At 49.2% G+C, this 27,243-nt stretch overlaps 1 protein-coding gene across 1 annotated transcript in view; it reads right to left on the bottom strand.

Annotated features, from left to right (window-relative positions):
- Positions 1-7,706, bottom strand: part of fa2h (fatty acid 2-hydroxylase) — a gene marked incomplete at its 5' end in the record, with an annotated part of 38,358 nt that extends 30,652 nt beyond the window's left edge. Inside the window, 3 exons of the mRNA XM_084453168.1 lie at positions 5,566-5,752; positions 7,262-7,278; positions 7,581-7,706. Coding sequence (XP_084309294.1) covers positions 5,566-5,752; positions 7,262-7,278; positions 7,581-7,706 — 330 coding nt within the window. The remainder of the gene's footprint in view (positions 1-5,565; positions 5,753-7,261; positions 7,279-7,580) is intronic.
- Positions 7,707-27,243: the final 19,537 nt, after the last annotated feature.

The following is a 27,243-nucleotide window of genomic DNA, read 5'->3' as shown; positions in this document are numbered from 1 at the left end:
CGCCAGCGCGCAGACTGGCTATTCTCCGGCTCACATTCTCTGCGCTACGATCGTTGTTGGTGCCGAGAATATTGTCGTCGTCATTCGTCAGCAACAATCCGATCGTAGCGCAGAGAATGTGAGCCGGAGAATAGCCAGTCTGCGCGCTGGCCTGTGCGCATGCGTGCTGGAGCCAGTGGGGAAAGGCGTGTAAAGATCATATTACAGAGGCTAAAGACCCCGTATTTGAACACCACAACAATGCCTTGCGTTGAGGAATCTCAACTGTCGATTCATCCAATCTGATTGATGAAAACAACCGTTTAGCGGCCGAAAATAGATTTTGAGAAACTGCATTCTCGGTGCGCCGATCACCGTCATTACATGGATATACTGGCTCGCGCTGGATTTTAAATTTCTTCTACAGGCCTCCGAACTACACAAAAGTGATCTCGGTGAGTCAAACTTCTTATAATATGTCGTAAATAAGGTCCAGGTTGTCAAAAACTAGCATTGCCCTTTAAGGGAGTGCATCAGTCGTGATCCTTGACAGTAGGCTACCAGCCTGCGCTGCGCTCAGCACAAAGTTGGATGAATGGATGGACTTACTGGAATCCTGGAAAATGTTGATTGTGCTCTAAAATCATGAAAGCATAAATGTAAAAATGCAGCAACAGAAGTAGTCTAGCTGAGATGGTGGTTTAAATGAATGGCAACACGTAGCCTAGAGGAAAGCATCAATTGAGACTGGTGATAATGCTGATAATCTACAGTAGGGCCTACCTCTGGCTGAGTTCATGGTTACAACCATTCATCATAGTTACGTGCAAATGAAAACCCACAATCGTCCAATGGATGTCTTTGGCGGTTCTAAGACCTTACCCCGATTTTGGAAATCAGATAAAGGCGTTCACAAGACCATTTCAATAATCGCATTATTACAATTATCGGTTGATCGGTGTATAGTGTGCATGTGAACGCACTCACTGTCAAACCTGCCGCTATGCACAAGATAGTTAATGTCCGGATATGATTGGCAATGAGTGATCTTTACTCATGGCGACTATGTCAATTTTGTATGGATCCACACCTCCGATTAAGCTTATTTTTTCTTTGTATCGTGCTGAAGCCATATAGCCTACTGCGCTCAGACTTGGCTACATTAGCTGGTGCCCCATCTTCAAATTTACTTCCGGGGTTTACGAGTAGCCTACCAGTTGAATGCGTTCCAGAAACAAAACGCAAAACCCTCACGTTCACCATATCTTTACTAACAAATATATTTACAATACTGTTATTTTGCGCATTTGACTGAACAGCCACCACGTCTTGACCCGACGTCAGTTACCGAGATTGATAGGCTACTGTAGGCCTAGATATATTATAGGTGTTCGTAATAATTAAATTACATCCAGATGGAGAAAACATGTGTTTGAGAACAAGGTAATAATAACAATTAAACGTTATTTGTATAGCACCTTTCATACAGATAAATTCAGCTCAAAGTGCTTTACAACAGAGCATTTAAATTAAAGAATGTGAAATTGAATGATGCTTCATTCGTAGACTATAGGAGAAAAACACTGAGCCCAGCCTGCTAAATCTACTCAAAGACGCCACCTGGCGGTGGTGCATCACTAAAACGAAATAACACCCGTCTGAAATCCCACGAGATTTCAAATGGGATTTCCCTGCCAAATACCGCGAAGGTGAAATGCTGCAGCATGTGACATTTCTAACTTCCCACATCTGTACACAGACACGCACACCTACACAACCATGCACACCTACACAACCACGCACACCTACACAGACACGCACACCTACACAGACATGCACACCTACACACAACCACGCACACCTACACACAACCACGCACACCTACACAACCACGCACACCTACACAGACACGCACACCTACACAGACATGCACACCTACACACAACCACGCACACCTACACACAACCACGCACACCTACACAACCACGCACACCTACACAACCACGCACACCTACACAACCACGCACACCTACACAGACATGCACACCTACACACAACCACGCACACCTACACAGACACGCACACCTACACACAACCACGCACACTTACACAGACATGCACACCTACACAATCACGCACACCTACACAACCACGCACACCACACAGACACGCACACTATAATTCTCTCTACATTTACACTCTCTCACCCATATAATCTGCTATCGCGGTCACCAGGACAGTTGCACTCTGTCTATCACGTTGACTGTATTTGCATTCCCTGGATGACTGACTAACCTGTAGAAAGACATGTCGCTCATCATCATGAATACAATACAACAGAATAGAATCCAATAGAAAGTTTGGGTACAGGTAAATTGGGATTCTTGTAATTGCTTGTCCTTACAGTTTCTTGGCAGTGCTGATCAGTTCCTCATTCCAGTCCTATGTATTCAGCTAGACATTGAAAGGTTCCCAAAATGGCAAATTACTATACTAACTTGCAGAGAGAGTGTGTGTGTGTGTTTATGAATGTGTGTATGTCTGCGTGCATGTGTGCCAGTGTGTGTGTGTGCGTGCGTGTGTGTGTACTAGAGCCTTCAGAACAATCCTAGGAGGACAGGGTAAACAAAGGCGAACCTCACAATGTGAGCTGAGTGATTACGATCTCGGCCTTCCCTCCCCGACAAGACGCCACGTTTACCTTCAACAACAGCCACAGGGCTACTCCGTCTCAGCCGCTAGCTACACAGCTACGTAGCTACGCCCAAAGAGACACTCACACTCCTGACCACGCGCTGCTCCTGCAAAGCCGCTACGGTCTTTTAGTGGTCCGTGACTGTCCGTCAGGGCCCGGGTCACCCAGACACCAGGTGGGTCGTGACTGTAGAGGATGGCCGTTAGGGAATGACCGCTCCCTGAAGGCGGAACCGTCACATCTCCCCTCCCTCCTCCTAGGACCCCTCTCTCGCGTGATCACCTTGTGTCACCGTGACAATGTCTCTCTCTCTCTCTCTCTCTCTCTCTCCATTCTCCTCCATCATCCCTCTCGCCTTTCTGTTTCTCTGTCCCCGTCACCGCCTTCATCCTTCTCTCTCTCATCCATGTCTTCCTCCATCCCTCTCACCCTCTCTTTCCTTCCCTCTCCATCTCTTCCTCTCTTCCCTGTCTCCCCCTCTTCCCCTATCCAGTATAGTAAACCAGTATTTCAGCCCTTTGAGATTGTTTCACAATGAAAAGTGCTTTATGAATTAACATGAATTATTATTATTATTGTTGTTGTTGTTATTGTTATAATAATTATTATTGTTTTTGTTGTTATTATTAGTATTATTATTCCTTCTAGGCAGGCGGGATCACCTTTGACCCACCACGGGTAATGATTTGGTGGCTCCACCCCCTCCCCTCATCCTCTGTAGTAGGAAGAGGATATTTCAAATACTTCACGACTTGTTACATGAAGCCAATAACCTCCTGGCGCTTTAGAATAGGAAATTGATATCAATGTCATGCTATATTATTGAAGGTGCCAGAAGTTGCTATTAAGGACTGGGCTGAATCCCAACAACTTGTTAGAGTGTAGAGGAGGTTGGTTGGAGCCATGGTAGAGAGAGAGAGAGAGAGAGAGAGAGAGAGAGAGAGAGAGAGAGAGAGAGAGAGAGAGACCCTCTCTCAACACCATGAGGAGGATGAAGTCCTCTAACCCTAACCCTGTTATCAGACAAAGACAAACTTGTCTCTGGGGGGGCGGGTCTCTGACGGTCTCCCACATAATAACACAAAAGACCAACGGAGACGCGCCAGAGATCCGTTGTTTACACTGTACGCAGCAGCGCGTGTGTTTGCGTGGCAACGCCTCGCCACAGAACAACAGGTCCGTCAGCGGCAGCTAGCAGTCCTCCCTGCCAGGGCTCCCCCAATCAGATGAGCGCAGGGAGCGGGAGGGGCGGAGACATCCGGGTCAGAGTTCAGGACGCCCCCCCCCTGGTCAGGTGCACGCATGGCTTCGTCATGCTCGGGGTGGCTGTAGAAACGGCCCGATGTCCAAAAGTCCGATCCTGGTGATAAACGTTATCAGTGCTCCAGTTCAACCCTGGCCACAGAGAGGCCATAAAGACAGGCTTTGTCATCCGACAACAACCAGGGAGCGGACTGCAGGGAGGCCTGCACCGCTTCACCATGGAGTTTGCATACCGCTGCCTTGGACAGAACTGGGATCATGATTTTAATATGAATGGTGAAATGCTGAACGTAGTAGTAGTGTATATTTGTTTAACATTCAGTCCTGAAGTGGTCAGAGCTCACTAGTGGACACTCCGCACAGTGACCACAAGTAAAAGTTTGGACACACAGGCTGACCACACTAGCATGGAAATGTTTTCTTTGTGTGTGTGTGTCTCTCTCTCTCTCTCTCAGGCACCCTGACAGGGGAAGGACTGCCGGGTGGGGTACCTACAGGCCTTGTGGGGTACCTACGGGACTTTTGTTGTCTCTATGGTCAGATCACAGATAGTCCCTCTAGTTCTCCTCTGAAGAAAACCTGTGGATTTCCATTATCAGCCCTGAGTTATTGAAGGGGCGTGGACAGACAGAGAGAGAGAGAGAGACAGAGAGAGACAGAGACAGAGAGAGAGAGACAGAGACAGAGACAGAGAGAGAGGTCAGGAGAGAGAGAGCAGCAGAGTGGGGTTTGGAAACAAAATAAACGTATTTATACCTAATTTATTTATACCTGCAAATATAAATCTTAATAATGCCACCCGTTACAAAGTTAATATATATCTATCTGGAAATGTGCCAAGTCAGAGTTAGCCTACTCTTACTATGAATCGGTAAATAGCATCCGTTTTCAATTCAAAGTGGGTCTTGAGTGAAGGGTCTATAAATCAGGGAGTTTATTTGATTTAAATAAAATATTGCAGTAGGCTATAATGCGGGGATGAATTGAGTTAGAGACATGGACTCAGATCCCTTTGCCTCAGATTTCCAGAGTCGGCATTGTCACACATTATTTTAACCCCTACCAAAGCCCTACCCGTAATGTCAACACGTTTAAGAAACGCCCAATGTTGTGTCCGAATGGTCTACCTGTCAGTGCGCCTGGCAACGCGGACCCAGAGCTACAGCGCTATCGCTTTTCTCCTAGAAACACACTCCAACGCTCCAGAGAATAAGCCGTTTACTTGACTGCCATATACAAATTAACAAGTTATAAAACAGACATAAGATTCGCAACTATTTGGAGACGTAGTCTAATGGCCTAGGCTATATGAAATACTTGGGCTTTTAAATGACGAAGAGAAATAGCCAAGCAAACACGAGCCTTGAGGTTAACAGTTAAATCCATCAAAACTCTGGGTTGGTCAGAATATCACACATTTTGCCACAAGTTCAACACAAGGACATATGTTTGAAATCCTCTTTTCTACTATAGGCCTATGCCAAACGACCTCTTGATTTTTTTTTATTTCAGAGAGTGAACATTCTTAAACGTTTTGTGGTGTGCGAGTCTTTTCACAGGCTACTCGCTATTTCTGAGAGTGGACATTTGTAATTCTCTCTCACACACAGTTTATAAGTGTAGCCTACCTGTGATTCATCCGCACTGTCTCTGTCCAGCTGTCCGATGTAGTACTGCTCCATCCACCGCCGCGCGTTCTCAGAGTGCCGGTGCGGGGGGCCCTCCATCTCCCCGCGGATATCCTTCCCCGCGCGGCGCAGGAGCAGTGCCTCTCCGCCCGGGTGCAATCGAAGGAATCCCGTAACATCGTAGACCCTGGTCCCCAGCAACACCCAACATGAGTCTTTAGTGCGGTGACGGGCTACTTCTTTCCCGGAAAAGAACCGAGGGGACACCAGTGGAGACATTGCAGCGAGAAAGTGTCCAGAAGAATCATACACTATGCTAGGAGTGCGTAAAGACCCCCTCTGAAGGTCAGCTGACCGCTTACTAACTTGTTACTCACTCTGCTCAGGGCGGACTCTACCCTAACCCTAACCCTCACTGTGCACAGGGCGGACTCTACTCCAACCCTAACCCTCAAACCCAGCAGCTCATCAGCATATCATGAATACTGCATTAGGTTGGTGGAGACAAGGCGCTTTGCTTTATGCACCTGTTGCTCTCTCGAAACTGAGCAGACTTGAACTATAATTAACCCCAGTAGCCTATCGGTTAGTAGGCTATCAATTAGCCTATTATTTCAATTAGCCTATTATTTCAACCGAAAATACACGTAAGAAGGCTACACGTAATACGCTTGTAATAACGTTTTGCTGTCTAGACGTGTAGACTAGGCTACTGATGATTTATAAGAAAGATGACAGTCCTGCAGTTCCCTGTAGCCTACGATACGTGATATGTTATAGGCCTACGACATGTTAGACCCGTTAGGCTACAATACAACAACGTAGAAAATAGTTAGGCTGCTTAAAAGTGTAGTTTATTGATCTGTGATCACTTCCTGCCTGGCCGAGTCGCGTTTCTGTGGGTGTGTCTCAGCTGCTTGTTTAGTTTGAATATGAAAACCTTCTGTAGGCTCAATATAGCCTCCCTAATAACACAATCCGGTTGCAGCAATGTGCAATTTAGACGTTTGTATGGTCCACTCAACGTCAAGTTAAACGTGCATGCAACGCAAACGCGGTATCTGCACACAAGTTGCTGCAACGTGCAGGTCGTGTACACGACGTTGTGATTTCAGTGATGATTTCGATGTATATTTCGCACGTTGTGGCAACGTGGACAGGAAGTTGTAGGATCACTTAGACAGGTGATGGCGAGACACGGAACCGGTATGATTCAATCGGATTCAATCAACTGCTTTATTCTCAGCCCAAACCTATCTTATATAGACGTAGAGCTCCCCCTAGCGGTGCCTACTATTAACTACCACAACATCCCCCTTTCTCACAGGAAGCTTTTTGGTAAAGGAACATTAACATGCTATCTGGGATATCTTGGATATAAAACAATGCTGGAACTTGTATAAAACAAAAATAACATAACCCAACTCAATGTAGGTCTATACTGTACTTACAACCGAACATCAAACGTTTCACTTTTCTTTTTTTCCCCCCAACAAATAATCACAACAGCAACAATCAAATAATGCTTTCCTCCATCTTTGTCTCTTTTTTTGGGGGGGGGGGGGGGGGGGGTAGACTGCCCTAGTCCCTCCACTGAATGAGAGGGTTATTCTGCCCCTTTAACCACTCAGTGTCTCATCAATCAGTCACAAAGTCCTGCAGGTGTCTTGGAGGACCACGCTGTCTGACCGGATACCTCCGGACGGGCTCTGTCTGTGGACGGGGTGGGGTCCCACGAGAGGTGGGTGAAGAGTCCGGGGAAGCATCCCCGGGCCGACGTCAAGCAGGTAGGATCTGGGTGTCCCTGTTTCCTGAAGTACTGTTGCTTTTTCTTTAGTTTCCTTCACCCACACATGTTCGCCTGGTTCAAGTTGGGGTAGGTCACGTGCTCTGTGACGTCTGTTAAAGTTCCTCCATTGGTTCTGTCTGCTTGTTTGTTCTCTCCCCTTTAGTTTCTGAAGATCAGGCCAGCTGGGATATAGCTGTGCTGGGACAACTGGGACGGGTGTGCGGACCTTCCGACCCATGAGAAGTTCTGCAGGGCTGTGTCCATTTGCTAACGGGGTTGCGCGGTAGGCCATTAAGGCCAGGTATCCTGAGAAGGCCTTTCGCTGTCCTAACAGCTCGTTCCACTTCTCCATTGCTCTGGGGAAAGAGTGGGCTCGAGGTGACATGGCTGAAATTCCAGTCAGAGGCAAACTCTCTGAAGCACTCCGAGGAAAACTGCGGGCCATTGTCCGTCCGGACTGTATCAGCTATGCCGTGGCGTGCGAAGATAGACTAAATGTGCTCTATCACTGCCTCAGAGGTTGTAGATGTAAGCTTTGCGATCTCAAAAAAACATGAGAAGTAGTCCACTACAATCAAGTACTGTTTGTCGTTAAACTGAAAAAGGTCCATCCCTACCTTACACCAGGGTCTATCAGGGAATTCAGAGGGCAGTAGTGTTTCTTTTGAGTTCACTCTCTCTCTTGCACACACCTCACACTTTTCAACCATTTTCTCCAGTTGTGAGCTAAGGCCCGGCCACCATACGGACTGTTTTGCTCTTTCTCTACACTTAGTGGTGCCAAGGTGTCCCTCGTGCAGCTTGGCCAGTATATCCTCTCGGAGTGACTGCGGTATCATGATTCTGTTGCCTTTCATGAGGAGGCCATTTTGTACGGTAAGTTCTCCAGCCAACACCAAATAAGGCTGGAATGCCCTGCCTATGCTAAACTTATCAGGCAACCCCTCTGAGCATAACTTCTTTAGCTGGATGAGGATTTCATCATTGTCCTGGTGTGTTTGTATTTCTTTAAGTCTTTTCTCAGTGGCGGGCAGATTGGACATTACAGCATCCACGTACAGGTTTGTCTCTTCCTCCAATCTTCTGTGCCCTGTTCCCTCCACAGGGGCCCGTGACAGTGTGTCCGCCGAGGCTGCTACGTGGGAGATAGTGTAGCTGTAACTCATCAACCTCATACGCAGCCGTTGGATACGAGGAGGCAGCTCGTCCAGGTTCTTGGAGCCCAGCAGCGGGACGAGGGGTTTGTGATCAGTTTCGCTGTGGAATGTGATGCCGATAAGGAATTCTGAAAATCGCTCACATGCCCATGTGGTAGCGAGAGCCTCTTTTTCGACTTGAGCATATCTCTGCTCTGTACTGCTCAGTGCTCTGGATGCATATGCCACAGGTTTCACCTGACCGTCTTCCTGTTTCTGCAGAAGCACCGCCCCCAGTCCGTATGATGAAGCGTCTGCAGACACGGTGGTTTCTCTTTTTGGGTCGTACAATGCAAGTCCAGGTGGTGTACTCAACTCTTTCTTTATCTCCTCAAATGCTTGCTGTTGTGCACTGCCCCATGTCCACATGTTTGTTTTCCGAAGTAGGTGTTACGGCTCGCATGCCCTCGCCTCCACAACCGCCTCCCTCTCTCCCCTCTGGGCCCGCTGCGCGCTCGGGGCGTCCTACGCGCTCTACCGCACGTCGCATCGGCCCAGGCATGCGACGCTCTGGCTCTCCGGAGTTTCCCCCCACTACCGGGCGTTCCCCGTCTCCGGCCAGCTCCGCGGACTCGGCAGTCTCCTCCCACTCCGGTGACGAAGAGTCGGATCCCGACATGCCCAGCACATCGGCCCGTGCGCAACGACAAGAACGGCGCGCTCGTCTCTGACGATGACGCGGGCGCGCCTCTACTCACCGGTTTCCCATTCATCATCACCACACCTGTCCCTCGTTCTGCAATCACCTTCAACCCCTACAAGAACCTGGTCTACTCTCCACTCATCGCCAGATCTTACCATAACATATGTGGTAAAGTATAGCCTAGCCTACGATATTACTTACCTGTATTTTGTAGTGCTTTTTTCTCGTTCCCTGCTCGTGATTACTATCACTCACCCTGCCTCTCCTCCTCGTCTCTCCAGTATCCCGGACCCCCTCTGCTGAGTGTACCAGCTAGCAGAGCCCTCACCCTGCTCCACCTCCCGATCCCTCCGGCTCCCTTGAGCCAAGGACATTTTTATTATTTAGTGGCAGTTTGGTGGCTCCTATTTTTTCTCCCCTCTTATATTTTTGTGGCATCCTTTTTGTGGCTCCCCCTTTGTGTTACCTTATTAAATCGCCCCTCCGGGCTTAACCGTTCCTTGCCTCCTCCTTTCCTGTTGCGCCTGGGTCCCACACCGGACCATCACAGTAAGATCTGGCCAGTTTGGACCCAGCCAACATGGAGGAGAGACCTGCACCTCCCGGACCACTCCAAGCCCTCCAACAGACCCAAGCTGAGCAACTGCAGCAGGTATCCGGCCAACAGCAAGCCCAGGACGAGCGACTGAGGGGACTCGCTACTCTGGTCAGCACCCTGTCCGACCAGGTCACCGCGCTCAGTGCCCGCCTGGCTCCGTTCCTGAACCCCACCGCTCCACCAAACCGGGAGCCCCATCTCGCCTCCCCGGCCCCCTACGACGGGACATTCACCCTCTGCAGGGAGTTCCTCATGCAGTGTGAGTATGTGTTTGATCTCCAGCCAAGCATGTACTCCACTGCGTCAGCTCGCATAGCCTACATCGCTAACCTAACCACGGGACGGGCTCGCCGCTGGGTCATGGCGGGTCGCGAGGGCGCAGCTGCCTACATGCAGGACTACACAGCCTTCGTGGCAGAATTCAGGACTGTGTTCGACCACGACGTCCACGGACAGGACGCGGACGCTGCTCTCTCCGCCCTCACCCAGGGTTCCAGCTCAGTAGCGGACTACGCCACGGAGTTCCGCACCCTCGCTGCCCGTTGCTCTTGGAACGAGTCTGCCCTGTACAGCGCCTTCCGACGGGGCCTGGGGGACGCCATGAAGGACAGCCTGGCTGGAGGAGACAGACCAGCGACCCTGAACCAACTCGTCTCCCTCTCCATAGCCATAGACGAGCGCCACCGGGAACGCAGGCGCGAGCGGGCGCACCAACACCACAGCGCACCCAGACCGTCTCCACCTCCCTCTACCGGTCTCTCTCGGCCTGCCCCGACCTCCCTCGCCCCCCCAAACACCGCTGGAGAGGAACCCATGCAACTGGGTCGGACCCGACTGACCCCTGCAGAGCGTGAGCACCGGAGACTGAACGGACTATGCATATACTGCGCTAGCCCAGCGCACGCCGTCGACTCCTGTCCCTCTGCACCTCCCAGGGCGGCAAAAAGAGTAGGCTCACTCGCCAGGGGGTACCGAGTAAGCCAGCTCATCCATCCCCAATCCCGGACCCGTGCCGCCAGGTTCACAGTCACCCTCGCCTGGCAGGGGCACACGCTCTCCGTCCCTGCCCTCATCGACTCCGGTGCCGACGAGAGCTTCGTGGACGTCCAGTTCGCCCACAAAGCGGCACTCCCTCTCCCCTCTGGAGAGGCCCCTCTCGGCTTTCGCTCTGGATGGCCATCCCATGGGCCCCATCACGCACCGGACCCTGCCCCTCACCCTCACAGTCTCGGGAAACCACGTGGAGGACGTCCGCCCCTTCGTCATCCACTCTCCCGACGCTCCATTCATCCTAGGGAGGCCCTGGCTGGAACTCCACACCCCTCATGTCTGCTGGAGCTCGGGGCGCATCCTCAGCTGGAGCACCACCTGCCACGCCCGCTGCCTCCGAGCTGCTCAGACCTCCACTCGGGTTGACCGGCCCAGTCCCGCTCCTCCGGACCTCTCCACGGTCATTTCGATGTACCACGACCTCAGAGAGGCCTTCAGTAAGGAGCGCGCCCGCACACTCCCCCCTCATCGACCCTACGACTGCGCCATCGAGCTCCACCCTGGCGCCCCTCTCCCAGCCAGTCGTCTCTACAACCTCTCACTCCCGGAGAAAGCAGCCATGGACACCTACATCTCCGAGTGCTTGGCCGAGGGTCTCATCCGACCATCTCGATCCCAGGTGGCAGCGGGGTTCTTCTTCGTTAAGAAGAAGGGAGGAGATCTGAGGCCGTGCATTGACTACAGGCTGCTCAACAACATCACGGTAAAGAATAAATATCCACTCCCCCTCATGAGCTCCAACTTCGAACCCCTCATCAGTGCCACCATCTTCACCAAGTTGGACCTCAGGAACGCTTATCACCTGGTGCGTATCCGTGAGGGGGACGAATGGAAGACCGCCTTCAAGACCTCCCGTGGCCACTACGAGTACCTCGTCATGGCCTTCGGCCTCACCAACGCCCCCGCCGTTTTCCAGGCGCTCATGAACGACGTGCTCAGGGACATGCTGGACGTTTTTGTGGTCCTCTACCTGGACGACATCCTGGTGTTCTCCAGGAGCGCTGAGGAGCACGTCCAACACGTCCGCATGGTCATCCAGCGTCTCCAGGAGAACCGCCTGTACATTAAGGCGGAGAAGTGCACCTTTCACTCCTCATCAGTGGAGTTCCTGGGGCTCATTGTGGAGGGAGGCCTGACGCGACCCGACCCCCGCAAGATCAAGACCGTGGTCGAATGGCCTCAACCCACTACCCGGAGGCAACTACAGAGCTTCCTGGGCTTCGCTAACTTTTACCGCCGTTTCATACGGGACTACAGCCGGGTAGCAGCTCCCCTCACCCACCTCACCTCATCCCTGCGTCCGTTCATCTGGACACCGGCTGCCAGCGCTGCCTTCTCCGCGCTCAAGGAGCGCTTCACCACCGCTCCGGTCCTTCTCCATCCTGACCCCTCCAGGCAGTTCGTGGTCGAGGTGGACGCATCGGACACAGGCATCGGTGCTGTTCTTTCCCAGCGGTCAGTGGAGGACCAGAAGTTGCACCCCTGTGCCTTCCTCTCCCGCCGGTTCACCCCAGCTGAGGTCAATTACGACATCGGGAACAGGGAGTTGTTGGCGGTGGTGGGGGCCTTGGAGGAGTGGCGCCACTGGCTTGAGGGCGCGGAACACACCACCCTCGTCTGGTCAATCGGGAGGTTCGATTTTACCCTCACCTTCCGGCCCGGCTCCCGCAACGCCTAGGCCGACGCGCTGTCCCGCCTCCACGCGCCCGAGGCGCCCCCCGCGGAGCCTGAGACCATCCTACCGGCCTCGCGTGTCATAGGGGTGGTCACCATGAACATCGAGGCAGTGGTGAGGCAGGCCCAACGCGCCCAACCCAGTCCGGCCAACGTCCCTCCTCGCCGGCTCTTCGTGCCTGACTCGGTCCGGTCCCAGGTGCTCCAGTGGGGCCATGCCAGCCGGTTTGCGTGCCATCCAGGGGTTCACCGCACCCTCTCCTTCCTGAGCCGACGGTTCTGGTGGCCCTCCATGAGGTCCGACGTCCGGGAGTTTGTTGTCGCCTGTCCCGTCTGCTCCCGCAGCAAGGCGTCCCACCAGCCCCCGGCTGGCCTCCTGCATCCTCTCCCGGTCCCCAGCCGTCCCTGGTCCCACATCGCCCTGGACTTCATCACCGGTCTTCCCCCCTCCAGGGGCAACACGGTCATCCTCACCGTGGTGGACCGGTTCTCCAAGGCGGTCCACCTGGTGGCGCTCCCCAAGCTCCCGTCCTCTGCGGAGACAGCCGAGCTCCTCGTCCAGCACGTCTACCGGCTCCACGGTCTCCCCAGGGACATTGTCTCAGACCGTTGGCCTCAATTCACCTCCCAGGTCTGGAGGGCCTTCTGCAGGGAGATAGGCGCCACCATCAGCCTCTCCTCTGGCTACCACCCGCAGACCAACGGCCAGGCCGAACGGGCCAACCAGAGCCTGGAGTCCGCTCTCCGCTGTGTGTCGGCTCTCCACCCCACCTCCTGGAGCAAGGACCTGCCCTGGGTCGAATACTCCCTCAATGCCCTGACCATCGCTGCCACTGGCAGGTCTCGAGTCATCCCTCGGGTACCAGCCCCCGCTGTTCTCTCTCCAGGAGTCGGAGGCCTCCGTCCCCTCCGTCCAGGCCCACCTCCGCCGCTGTCGCCGTGTCTGGAGGGAGGTCCGCAGGGCCCTGGGCTGGCTCCGCGCTTCGTTGGGCCCTTCGAGATCGACCGTGTCCTGAACCCAGCTGCGGTACGTCTTAAGCTCCCTGCTTCCATGCGGGTACACCCTGTATTCCACGTATCCAAGATCAAACCTGTCTCCTCGAGTCCCCTCATGCCTTCTGCCCCAGCTCCTCCGCCTCCCCAGATGGTCGACGGGCATCCCCAGTGGACGGTTCGGCGGCTGCTGAAGGTGCGCCGCCGGGGTCGGGGGTTCCAATACCTGGCGTATTGGGAGGGGTACGGCCCCGAGGAGTGCAGCTGGATCTCCAGGCAGCTCATTATGGACCCGTCTCTCCTCCGGGACTTCTACCCATCCACGCCCCCGGTCGGTCGCCAGGTGGCTCCCCTCGGGGGGGGGGGTCCTGTTACGGCTCGCATGCCCTCGCCTCCACAACCGCCTCCCTCTCTCCCCTCTGGGCCCGCTGCGCGCTTGGGGCGTCCTACGCGCTCTACCGCACGTCGCATCGGCCCAGGCATGCGACGCTCTGGCTCTCCGGAGTTTCCCCCCACTACCGGGCGTTCCCCGTCTCCGGCCAGCTCCGCGGACTCGGCAGTCTCCTCCCACTCCGGTGACGAAGAGTCGGATACCGACATGCCCAGCACATCGGCCCGTGCGCAACGACAAGAACGGCGGGCTCGTCTCCGACGATGACGCGGCTCTACTCACCGGTTTCCCATTCATCATCACCACACCTGTCCCTCGTTCTGCAATCACCTTCAACCCCTACAAGAACCTGGTCTACTCTCCACTCATCGCCAGATCTTACCATAACATATGTGGTAAAGTATAGCCTAGCCTACGATATTACTTACCTGTATTTTGTAGTGCTTTTTTCTCGTTCCCTGCTCGTGATTACGGTACGATACGGTGCATGGAGAGGAGTGAGCACTTGTGACACCGTTTCAACGCATGCAGAGAAAAGATACCGGTTTAGCTTTTTGAAAAATGAAATAGCAAGGACTAATGTCGAACGTATGTATATGCTTATTTCAAATTGACAGTGTAGGAGAACCAGACGCAGAACAATAACCTATAGCCTATCACTCCTTTATACAATCATTATTATACTCCTATTATACTATTATAACCCAAACACCAAACTTATATATTTACTGGTATTACAATAAAGACAAGACACACAACAACTCCATTACTTCTCACCGACAACAAAACAACACTTAAACATATACCCAGTCTAGACACACACTCATTTACTCATTTATACCTATTCCCCCAATTGTCCACTAGATGTCACCAACACATCACAAATGAACACCAACTTTTTGACTTGCTTCTAAGATAAACTACAGTACCTATCTAGGCCCTATCTTTCTGTCCCTATCTAGACTAATTTGCAGCAAAACCCTTATTCTATTTCAACAGAAAACGTCTCAACTCTTCTCAGGAGTCAAATTCAACAAAATTCTCACTGTCATATCTAGGCAACTATATCTTCTCTCAGAATATTTCCAAAACGACACAACTCAAAATTCAAAAGACATTAGAACCGGACAGCGCATCCTGCACTGTCACCAATAATGGACCACCCATTATTCTTACTTTAAACGCACCATGCGTTGTCTTCTGACACACACAAATTAACCTAATAATTCTCTCATCATTAGGTGACACACAAACAGATATAACCCAGCAATACGCTCAAAGCCGGGGACACAAACAATTCTAACCCAGCAATACGCTCAAAGCCAGGGACATACAAACACATATAACCCCAACGATTCTCTCAAGGTTAGGGCGAGATACTTCAACTAACAAAAACACAGAACCCTTCAATTCTCTCAAAGAAGGGTGGGATACCTCAATGTATCTCCAACACATTAATAATTTAATTTAGCAGATATGAGACGACTCCCTTACCTCCCAGAAGTATCAATTTAGTTCTTAGATCTGGTTGACTGAAACCAGTCCCACGGGGAGCCGGCGCCCACGGGGCAAATAAAGCTTACCTCTCTTATGGCTGGCCAGACCAAACTTTGCCCAGTGTTCGCCGATGCACCGAAGTGAGAATTAATCAATCAATTCACCAGACCCTGCTCGCAGCCCCAAAAATGTAGTCTATTTAATTTCTGGTTGTAAGGAAGAAGACTCAGATCCGTCGATGCCAGTTTCAATACTTTTATTGAATCTCTGGCATCAAAATTCACACTGCAGTTGTGATATGTTCACTCGCCAATGGTCTAGGATGGACTAACCTGACACAGAGATCTCTCTCTTGGTTATACGAAAAGAGGTGTTACCCAAAATTGTCCTGTTCTTCGTTACCTTGTCTAAAGTTAGACAGTTTAATGGCTCAGTTAAACAGATCCTGTGTGCCATGTTTGTGTGACGGTGTGTGTTTGTGGGTTGACCATGAAAACCAGCACTCTGCTGTGAGACACCTAATCCTATAGTCAGAAACTTGACGCCTAGTGAATATATAGGTTTTACTAAAAGCCACTAAATGTCATATAGGTGGCAATAGTGAATATATGGATTTTTCTAAAAGCCACTTAACATCATATAGTTTAGATAAGAAACACTTAGTAAAATATAGGTGGCGCCAGTCTGCCACAGCAACACACTGGAAAATCCCCAGTGTCCTGTCTTAAAGACATCCTAGGCCTGTCTGTAGCTTTCCATCCCTTTAGTATGTGTCTGTGCATTTGAAATTCACTATAATATAACTTGTGATTATACTGGTCAAAAGATACTACAGACACTCAGAAGTTTTTGTTTTGATAACTTCACCGAAATGGCTTCGTAGTAATTATTAGAAAATCATGTCTATGAATCTCCTCTCCGATAGGAACAAATCCGCTAGGGGCGCATGTTTTCACTTTCCCTCCCTATATGACAGTAATACAACGTATTACTAAGTAAAGTCTAAGGAGGGTAAGTTATTTTTGACCATAGATGGACGTTGTCACAACATCGCCTGATGGTAATGTTGCAACTTACTTAACTTATGTGCAACGTTGCTGCAACTAACTGTGTTAGTAGGGCTACATCTAAAAGGGTCTGCCATTCTGAAGTTGGCTTACTCGGCTACTTCAGTCTATTTCTACCTCCTCGAAAGTATTGACAAGTAGGATACAGGCTACAGTAGCCTACGTCAAACAATGTAACATCACTTAACCAAGAGTGCCGCCCTCGTGGGCGTCTGGGTGCGCGTGACGGGCCCCTGGGGACGGTAAGGATGGGGAGTCCCTTTGCGCACGGGGCATGTGACCCCATGCTCTCTACAAACACCTGTACATGGATATCATTTCTTTTTTTTCATGTGGAATTATAGACTGTTTCTTACACCAGAGCATTCAAACGCCATACGGGGAGAGAAGAACTGCACCTAGACTCTGAGTGGAGAAATCTGCGGTTTCACATGAAGTTCCTAAGACGCCCAGTAAGTGGCAGGAGAAGATCAAAGACATATAGGCCTAACAGGCTTCCCGACAGGCACGATAGGTCATTGGAATGCACACCAGTTATGAATTTCCACGTCTCTGCTGTGGTGAGTTATTTTAAACCTCTCGCCAACTTCCAAAACAACTTCTCTTCTCATCTGTCCATCCCCTTCACCCCATCCATTTCAAACAAACAATGAACAAAAACAATTAGGCTATGCTGCCCCCTCTGCTTGGAGTCAGTTGCAAAATTATCTGAATATTTAGGAGCTGGTTTCACTGGATGCATTTAGTGGTCATAATCTATTCATGGGTTTCAAATGTAGTCCTAGACCTGCCATGCTGGGGACCAACACAGGTGTTTCAAATGAATGAATTAGTTCTACTGCATAGGATTCTATGCAGTAGAGCCAATCAGATAAATTGAAACACCTGTGTTGGTCCCCTATAGGGCTTGGGGAAATGTAGTCCCAGACACGACCATCTTCATCATTCTACACAGGTGTATTTATTTGTCTGATTGGCTCTACTGCATAGAATCCTATGCAATCAGAGAATAGATACACCTGTGTAGAAACAAGATGGTCGTGTCTGGGACTACATTTTCCCAAGCCCTATATGGCAAGTCTAGGACTACATTTGAAACCCATGAATACATAATATTTTTAAGTAGCCTACGAATCATTAACATTAACAGACTCCACAGAGTTTTGGGAATGGTGCAAAATAACATTATATCTGAATATTTTTCACCAGATGGCTGCATCTCAGAAGGTAGAGCGGGTCGTCCAATTATCTTTTTTTTAATTTGAGTGATTCATCTACATAAACCTGTTATGTACATCACCTTTAACATGTTTTTAAATTACATGGAAGCAAGCATATTTAGCTGTAGATGTTTTGAATGTTGATGAATATTTAATATTTTATGACAGTAATTTGTCCTTTGTTTTTGTTTTTAGGATACACAATAGTTTGTTTTATGTCTGCAACCACATACTGCTTCATGTCTTGGTCAGGAAACTCTTGAAAAAGAGATCTCAATGAGATTCCACTCCTGGTTAAATAAAGGTGAAAACTAAATAAATAAAAATAACAGAGAGACTGAGGCAGAGGTTGTTTGGAACTATGCTAGCGTAACCGAGTGAGTCCTTGTAAACCCTGGTGGAGTGAGTGTAGCCCTCTGAGGTCGTGGTAGCAAGTAGTTGGTGAAACTCACTCCTCTGGTATAAAGGATGTACTAACCACTCTGCCGATAGGGATGTATCTCTTGGCGTAGCTGTTAGTACGTCCGACTTGCAAGCGCAAGGTTGCAGGTTCGGGTCCCGCCCTGGGGCCTCATTTATCAAAGAGTGTGTCAATTCAGGTGTAAAAGATGGCGTACAATGAAAACGAGAAAAGGGCGGACTGCCGCGTACGACGAGAATATTGACACGCTTTTCGGATCTATCAAACATGGCGTACACGCTGCTGCGCCGATTTCTCAATGATAAATCCCACGGTGTCGTAGAAGACAGTGGACGTGCACGCGCCTCGTGTTCCGCCCTCTCCACGCCCAAATTCAACCATATATGGTCAAAACTATGACAGTGCACAACGTGGTTCCCCGGAAGGAACCGACATAATATAGCGTGGAGCAAAGGCAAGACAATTACATTTATGGAAAAACGCGGAAAGAAGAGAGACGGAGGTGCATGTGCTTGTTGGTGAGGTCCACGTGAGGAAAAAAATCATCTTCGGAAGGTATTTGTACTAGCCTTCCTTTGTCTGATTGCTCCTACAGTTTAGGTAGCCTACTGTACATTTCGTGCATCCTGTATTTGGCGTAGGCTACACGGACATGCTGTATTATGTGGCTGTGAGGAAAGCAAACATTCCAAACATTCTGTGGTAGGCTATGATTGATTTAGGACCAAAAACAGGGAACGATAACACAGATGATCACTTCATAATGTTAGACCACATTAAACATTTTCCCCTCTCGGAAATTAAGACTCTCATCTAAATCACCCGGTAAATCACACTTAAGCATTTATTTGGCTGCCAACAGAAAAACATATCAAATGAATATGGCTACACAATGAAATGTTTAATGCATAATAAAGTTTACAGACAAACTCAAAGAAAATGACTGAACTTGTTTCTCCAGACTCTGACGTGGGGTGGGACTCAGAGGAGGGGGAGTGTCCTTGACCTGACGGTCGTGCCCCCGCGGTTGCAGCCTCCACCTCCAGCGCCACGACCTCCAGTGCCTCCAGCGCGCCGGCCTCCACCTCCAGTGCCATCTCCACCTCCAGCGCCTCCGTCTCCGTCTCCACCACCCACGCCTCCACCTCCGGCTGCCAGCATCCTTGCCTCAAGGGTCCCTGAGGGAAACCGTCTGGGCTTCCTCTCAGACGCTGTGCTGGAGGCCCAGACGGGGACCCTAGAGGCCCAGAGGGACATGGCAGAAGGGATTGGGGCAGTTGTGCAGCAGTTGGTGGAGGTCACCACACTACACCACCAGAGCCAACAGGACATCCTCACTGCCCCGCTGGTAACCCTCATGATGGGGAGGGGGCTGAGGGCTTGGGTCCTCATTTTGTGGTGGGGTCTTGACTGGTTCTCATTCTTATCAGCTTTGAATATGTATCTTGGCAAACATAACACAGGATGATGCACAAGGAGGGGACAGATACCTAGTGAAAGTACTATTGGTTGCTAGTAAAAAGACTAATTAGGGCTTGGTATAAGGTGGAACCCTCAACCAAGGAGCAGTGGCTGGGTGTTGTGGAGGAGATTTATGTTATGGAGAAGTTCACGCATGCATTGAGGATGCAGGAAGGAAAGTTTGAAGGGAGATGGGAAAAATGGATGGATTATAGAAGGAAGTGTGATGATACCACTAATATAAAAATTGTCATATTTGAGTAAGAAAAAAAAGCTGCATGGATGGAAGTACCCATAAGCTGTTATTGTGAGTTTTTATGTTTTATTGTATTGTCGTTGTATGGATGGAAAATGCTAATAAAGATTAAAGTAAATAAGACAAAGAATATGTATCTTGGCTATGCACACACCAACAAGCCAGCCGTCACGCGCAGCGCCTGCCTCCAGTCTAGCCCCTGCTGTGCGCCAGGATGAATGAGTCATGCGTGAAGCCAGGCCACCGTGCCACTACACTTGTGATGAGCATGTCAGCGTCACATATGATTTGGCTATTTATAGTGTGCACATTTTTGCGATTCACATAGACGTATTCATTCACTGATGGTGCCCTTATCAATATGTGGGTGCAGTCGCTATCGCCGTCACCTCTTTGGAGTTCTATCTCGGCCAGTAGGCCGAGTAGCGCCGGATTCATTTTGGCTCGCATTACGCACAGGAGGACTGTCATTGATATGCTTACCAAACAGCAAACGGGTCCACATGATCACATATTAATGACAATCTAATTGGTCAACTATTGCCGTTTGATGGAGTGCCTGCATTAGGTGTGTGACATATTGCACAGAAAGATTTGGGACAGCGCATAGGTTCAGACCATTAATGAGCCGGTTAGAGGACACAGTCTTGCATTGAGATAGGCTACATGTTTGTGCTGAATTGAGCTATTAGCCTACATGATTGTGCGTTTATAAACTCTCGCTCTTCCCCTCTCCATCAAACATTGTAATTCACCGACGCACCACCGGCGTCGCCAGTTCCCCCTGTGTTCAAAAAGGGTGTAAAAACCCGTCTAAATCGGTATGCCCTTTTTGCTTGATAGATCGCGCTGTGGTGGGGGGGAAGAGGGCGTACGCCAGAAATCGCAGAAAAGACTGTGTAAAAAAAGGCGTACCTCAATGATAAATGAGGCCCCTGGACAATCTCTTAACATGGGTCAAACAAACAAGAAACACAACGCAGACGAGAGTACTACTGACTCATGGGTAGCCCTGTCTGCCCCCCCCCCCAAAAAAAAACTATCTTATTCAAGAGGTCAGTGGACCGAGGCCCACTTGTGACATGACATGAGCGTTCAAATCTGCTGAGTTTACTCCTTCTACCTACCTGTCTGCCTGCTTGTCTGCTTTCTGTCCCCAGAGTTAAAACAAAACATGGAGAAGCAGCATTCAGTTTTTATGCTCCACATATCTGGAACAAACTTCCAGAAAACTGCAGGTCTGCTGCAACTCTTGGTTCTTTTAAAACAAGCCTGAAGACTTTTCTTTTTGCCACTGCTTTCTAAGAGGAGTTATGTTTATCAGAATACTGCACTGTAACTTTTATTCCTGTATTCTATTTGTCCTGCTTTTTGTTTAAATGTCTATAATGACTTGCTTTTTGTTTTAATGCTTTTAATTTGTCCTGCCTTTTGTTTTAAATGTCTATAATGTCTTGCTTTTTGTTTTAATGCTTTTAATGTCTCATGTAAAGCACCTTGAATTGCCCTGTGGCTGAAATGTGCTATATAAATAAACTTGCCTTGCCTTGCCTTGTCTGCATGCAGACGGACAGAGAGACAGACAGGCAGACAGAGAGGCAGACAGACAGAGAGACAGACAGGCAGACAGAGAAGCAGTCAGTCAGACAGACAGACAGAGAGGCAGACAGAGACAGGCAGAGAGGCAGACAGAGACAGGCAGAGAGGCAGACAGACAGAAAGACAGACAGACAGACATGCCATCTCTTCAAGTACGAGTAAAGGGTCATGTTCAGTGGATTCCCGGAACGTGTCAGCGAGCTCTCCTGACGGAATGTCATCCTTTTGTTTACAATCGTGGTCAACCTCCTGTCTCTCTAAATTTACCCCCTGGGACAAAAGGCTTCTTAATAATTCACAGCTTGTTTGTGTTGCCGAGTCACTGAAATGCGAGACATCCTTCTAGCTGTGTATTATCACTGCGTGTGTCTGTGTGTGTGAAGGTGTGTGTGTGCGTGTGTGTGTGTGTGGGGTGGGTTTAGCAGGTGCATCTGGAACAGTGAGCACGCACTGTGAGGTCAGAAGTAGGAGGAGCTGTTTTGGTATCGTCTGAGCTATGATTGGCCTGGCGCTGGTCTACCTCATCGTCTCCGAAACCATAAGAAGGAGGCGTCCGCAGAGTGAGTCTACTTCTCCACTCCACTACATCACCGACCAGACAGACCAGAATACCTCTGCATGGCAACTGTAGTTCCTGTGAGTATATCTGTGTGTGTGTGTGTGTGTGTGTGTGTGCGTGCGCGTGTGTGTGTGTGTGTGTGTGTGTGCGTGCGTGCGTGCGTGCGTGTGATGGCGATGATGATAGCGAGATCTTGTTTGGGAAAGTGTGTGTTCCCAGGATGTGAAGGAGGACGTGGAGAAGGATAGCATAGATGGGGTCAGTCTGCATACGCAGGCTACAAGGTGTGATACTGTATATGGAATGAATGACTGGGCCTGGGCACGTAGGCCACTGATCTTATTCTATGTCTCAGTATGGCCATATAATGTTTATGCTACGATGACCTGATTCTCTAACAACAGGTCTAGTTCTATAGAGAAGCAGTGTTTACCTCAGTAAGTCTGTCTATAGAGAAGCAGTGTTTACCTCAGTAAGTCTGTCTCTATAGAGAAGCAGTCTTTTCCTCAGTAAGTCTGTCTCTATAGAGAAGCAGTCTTTTCCTCAGTAAGTCTGTCTCTATAGAGAAGCAGTGTTTACCTCAGTAAGTCTGTCTATAGAGAAGCAGTCTTTACCTCAGTAAGTATGTCTCTATAAAGAAGCAGTCTTTACCTCAGTAAGTCTGTCTCTATAGAGAAGCAGTCTTTACCTCAGTAAGTCTGTCTCTATAGAGAAGCAGTCGTTACCTCAGTAAGTCTGTCTCTATAGAGAAGCAGTCTTTACCTCAGTAAGTCTGTCTCTATAGAGAAGCAGTCTTTTCCTCAGTAAGTCTGTCTCTATAGAGAAGCAGTGTTTACCTCAGTAAGTCTGTCTATAGAGAAGCAGTCTTTACCTCAGTAAGTCTGTCTCTATAAAGAAGCAGTCTTTACCTCAGTAAGTCTGTCTCTATAGAGAAGCAGTCTTTACCTCAGTAAGTCTGTCTCTATAGAGAAGCAGTCGTTACCTCAGTGGGTCTGTCTCTATAGAGAAGCAGTCTTTACCTCATTAGGTCTGTCTCTATAGAGATGCAGTCTTTACCTCAGTAAGTATTTATCTATAGAGAAACAGTCTTTGCCCCAGTAAGTCTGTCTCTATAGAGAAGCAGTCTTTACCTCAGTATTTCTCTATAGAGAAACAGTCTTTGCCCCAGTAAGTCTGTCTCTATAGAGAAGCAGTCTTTACCTCAGTAAGTCTGTCTCTATAGAGAAGCATTCTTTACCTCGGTAAGTCTGTCTCTATAGAGAAGCAGTCGTTACCTCAGTAAGTCTGTCTCTATAGAGAAGCAGTCTTTACCTCAGTAGATCTGTCTCTATAGAGAAGCAGTCTTTACCTCAGTAAGTATTTCTCTATAGAGAAACAGTCTTAGCCCCAGTAAGTTTGTCTCCATAGAGAAGCAGTGTTTTACTCAGCAAGTCGGTCTACGTCCTCCAGAATCTCCTTTGTGGCAGACTAGGTCAGGTTGGTCAGCAGCGTGACTGGTGCAGATGTCCAGCCAATGTTCTCCTGGAAGATCTGGTGTCTGTGACGTGAAAGAAGGGATCCTTTGTTGCCAGAGACTGACTAATGTTTGTGTGTGTGTGTGCGTGCGTGTGCGTGTGTATGTGTGTGCGCATCTTCACACGAGCAGGCGTGCATGTTCATTAGTCTTGGGTTTCTGATAAGGGGGGTGATTCAGTGTGTTTCTGAGCAGAGGCCAGAAAGGCGTGGGCTTCCATGGTAATTAATTGGGTGTGATCAACAGGTGATGATGCTCTTCAGATACAGACTGCTCGCTATCTTTCCACGCTCTGTCTTCGGGTTCTCTGCTTCAGGTTGCATCTGAGGAATAAAACCTCTTTGGAGACGTTGGTCACTACCAAAGCCAAATAAACCACACTTCTACAGCACAAGAGCAATGTCACAAGTCCCCTAACCCTAACCCAAATAGATTTACTATGAGAATCATGTACTTACCCCCCACTTCTCCTCCCCCCCTCTCTCTCCCTCTGTCTCTCCATCTCTCTCTCTCTCTCTCCCTCTGTCTCTCCATCTTCTCTCCCTCTATCTCTCCATATCTCTCTCTCCCTCTGTCTCTCCATCTCTCTCTCTCCCTCTCTCTCCATCTCTCTCTCTCTCTCCCTCTGTCTCTCCATCTTCTCTCCCTCTATCTCTCCATCTCTCCCTCTGTCTCTCCATCTCTCTCTCTCCCTCTGTCTCTCCATCTCTCCCTCTCCCTCTGTCTCTACCTCTCCATCTCTCCCTCTGTCTCTCCATCTCTCCCTCTGTCTCTCCATCTCTCCCTCTCTCTCTGTCTTTCCATCTCTCCCTCTCTCTCCATCTCTCCCTCTCCCTCTGTCTCTCCATCTCTCTCTCTCCCTCTGTCTCTCCATCTCTCCCTCTCCCTCTGTCTCTCCATCTCTCCCTCTCCCTCTGTCTCTCCTTTCCCCGCAGTTTGCATCCTGCTATGCGAGGAACAGCATCAGCGACCACCCCCTGCTGTTTGAGACGTTTCCCGGGAGGTACCACATGTTGGCCTACAGCGCCCGCCCCCGTGATGTCATATGGACGCGCCCACGGCCCCGGCTGGTCTACGGCCCCAGGATGACCATCCGGCAGATCTGCCGGCTGCTGCGGACCATGCGCAGGGAGGCGGCCGCAGCCGCCGGCGTCAGCAGGTGAGACCGAAACCCCGTGATGTCATACGTTGTTCTCACTCAGTATGGAACCCCCCCCCCCCCGGTCTTCAGACCCTGGGGTCATAATGAGTTCAGAACCCCGCAGGTGTAGCGAGTCTGTTGGCTAAGTCTGTTGGCTAAGTTATGATCAGAATCTGTGGAGTTGGAGATGTGGACTGTGGAACATAATACAGTAGTACGGCGCTTATGGGGGACAGTCTGTTTGGGTCTGTTCTTGTCAGCTCATAGGTGGAAGCCTATTTACCTGTACAATCAAATATTCTACATTCAAATATTGGTATCGGTCATCTTCACAGTTCCTCTCTTAAAGTAGTCTTACTTACTTGGGAGTACACACGCTCAACCTTCTTATTTGGAGATGAGGTGCTTCTCAGAATAGGACCACAATATCTTCAACAAGGGAGAGACTGGAGCACTCGGGTCATCTTAAAAGCTTATTTATTAGGTGCAAATAAAAGTCTTACTCTCTCTCTCTCTCACTCTCTCTCTCTCTCTCTCTCTCTCTCTCTCTCTCAGGAAAGTGTCCCCCATGCCTGCCCCCAGCTCTCCCAACATCAAGGCAGAGAGGAGGTGCTTTCCTTTTTTACGTCGCAGACGCAGTAAGCGAGTTGGCTGACCCAGGACTCCCGGACCCCCCCCCCCCCCCACCAACCCCAACCCTCCTCCCTAACTGTCCCTCTAGAGAGCAGGCCAGCGAGCCAGAGACGGACTACATGAGGCCTCTTCTTGTTTTCACAAGTTCCTGGGGGGGGGGGGGAGTGCACCTGTATTTTTCCACATTTGGGAGAGGGGGGCGATCAAACATACAACCTGGAGGACTGGAGCTCTGCTGGAGCTAGGGTGGTTATGGTAACACGTGAGATGAAGCAAAATCTGCCTTCTTCTTCTCTGGGTCAGTTTGTTGATGTTGTTAATTTGGGGACTCTGAGATCTGGTGTGAAATTTCAGAAGGTGCGTCTCCTTTCACTGCAGAGGCCTGCTTGTTAATTAAAGCTGTGGAAAATTACCTGAGCGTCAGGAAGACGAGACGCTCATCTCCCTGTTGGTCCTTCTTCTTCTTCTTCTGTTTTGGTGTTCCACTTGCGTGCTGAGGATGTTTGGCTTTGGGTTGTGTTTAGATTTCTACATGTTTCTAGAGATGTTGTAATTTGAAGGATATAAACATACCCAACACAGATATCATATCGTTATACTGTATATATTTTCAATGAAAATACTGATGAAATTTTGGGAAATATTTGTAAATATAACAATATTGGCAGTGACTGGTCATTGCACCGTGAAACCTTTTGTAATTCTGACATTTTACTTTATCTATTAAAATTACAATACAATTCCAGTCTGTCCTGCGATTGGTCTGTTGCTTTGAGTTGCTGCAGTGTTCCAGTTCTGTGGGTTTGATGTGTAATAAAATGGGAGGATAATGTGATTAACATGAAGGATAATATAATAAACTAAAAGATAAGGTAACACATGGAAAGATAATGTAATAAAATAAAGGATAATAAACGAGGGATAATGTAGTCATGTGTAAACTGAGTTTATGGTGTTTAGTAGAGGTGCACAAGGGTTTCACTAACGTTATCACAACATCAACGTCTTTACAGGGGGAGACAGAAGTAATGTCTATCATGTAATCATGTATCATCATGTATCATGTAATATCTGACATGGATGTATGGATGGATGGATGAATGAATGAATGAATGAATGAATGAATGAATGAATGAATGAAGGAGTCTGACATGAATTAACGAATGAGTGAGACAGAGAGTGAGTGAGTGAGTGAGTGAGTGAGTGAGCGAGCGAGCGAGCGAGTGAGTGAGTGAGTGAGTGAGTGAGTGAGTGAGTGACAGACACAAACACAGGCAGGGTTAATTGGTAGGATTAAGATTAGTGGGTGGAAGAGTTAGGGTTGCGTTTACACTTGCTTCCTGCTTTCAGACAGTGCAGACGCTTCTGCTGCTTGCTCTCGCCTTTGTTTGCATTTTCTGCATTTTTCAGCTGATATTGTTGCTTTTCTTCCATAAGAAACTGTGAGCAGTGGCTCCTGGATCCTTTAAAGACTCTTATATATATTTTTTTTTTTTTTAGAAGATTTAGTTGCCATATTTCAACGTCTTTATCATCTCCTCACGATAACGTGAGCACGGCAGCAAGATGCCCCCTCTCACTGCAGATGACTTCCACAAACTTCTGCAGAAGATTACAGTGCTGGAAACAAAAATGAACCGGTTAGAGATGAGTGTGGACGTCAATGGACTAACTGGGAACGACACCACCTTACCATGGATTCAAAAGAGTACCAGACAAGAGCATGCTAACACACCACTAATTAACACCAAGGAGACTACCAAGAAACAGGAGAGCCATGTACTGGGCACTAAACCTACAAACCCTCCCTGGAACTCTCTTGGTGCAAAGCCTAAGAGAAATTCACCTCCCAGGGAAAAGGGAGAACAAGGCAGAGACCCGTCCCTGGAGAACTATGAGACTGACTGGCCTGCATTATCATCGAGGCAGAGTGCCTCTTCAACCCCTGTCCCTAGAAGGACACCGCCGTGGACAACC

This window comes from Borostomias antarcticus (genome assembly GCF_949987555.1).
Source record: "Borostomias antarcticus genome assembly, chromosome: 18".
Lineage (NCBI taxonomy): Eukaryota > Metazoa > Chordata > Actinopteri > Stomiiformes > Stomiidae > Borostomias > Borostomias antarcticus.
The sequence above is the reverse complement of the archived record's forward strand: the minus strand, read 5'-3'. Positions and strand labels throughout refer to the sequence as shown.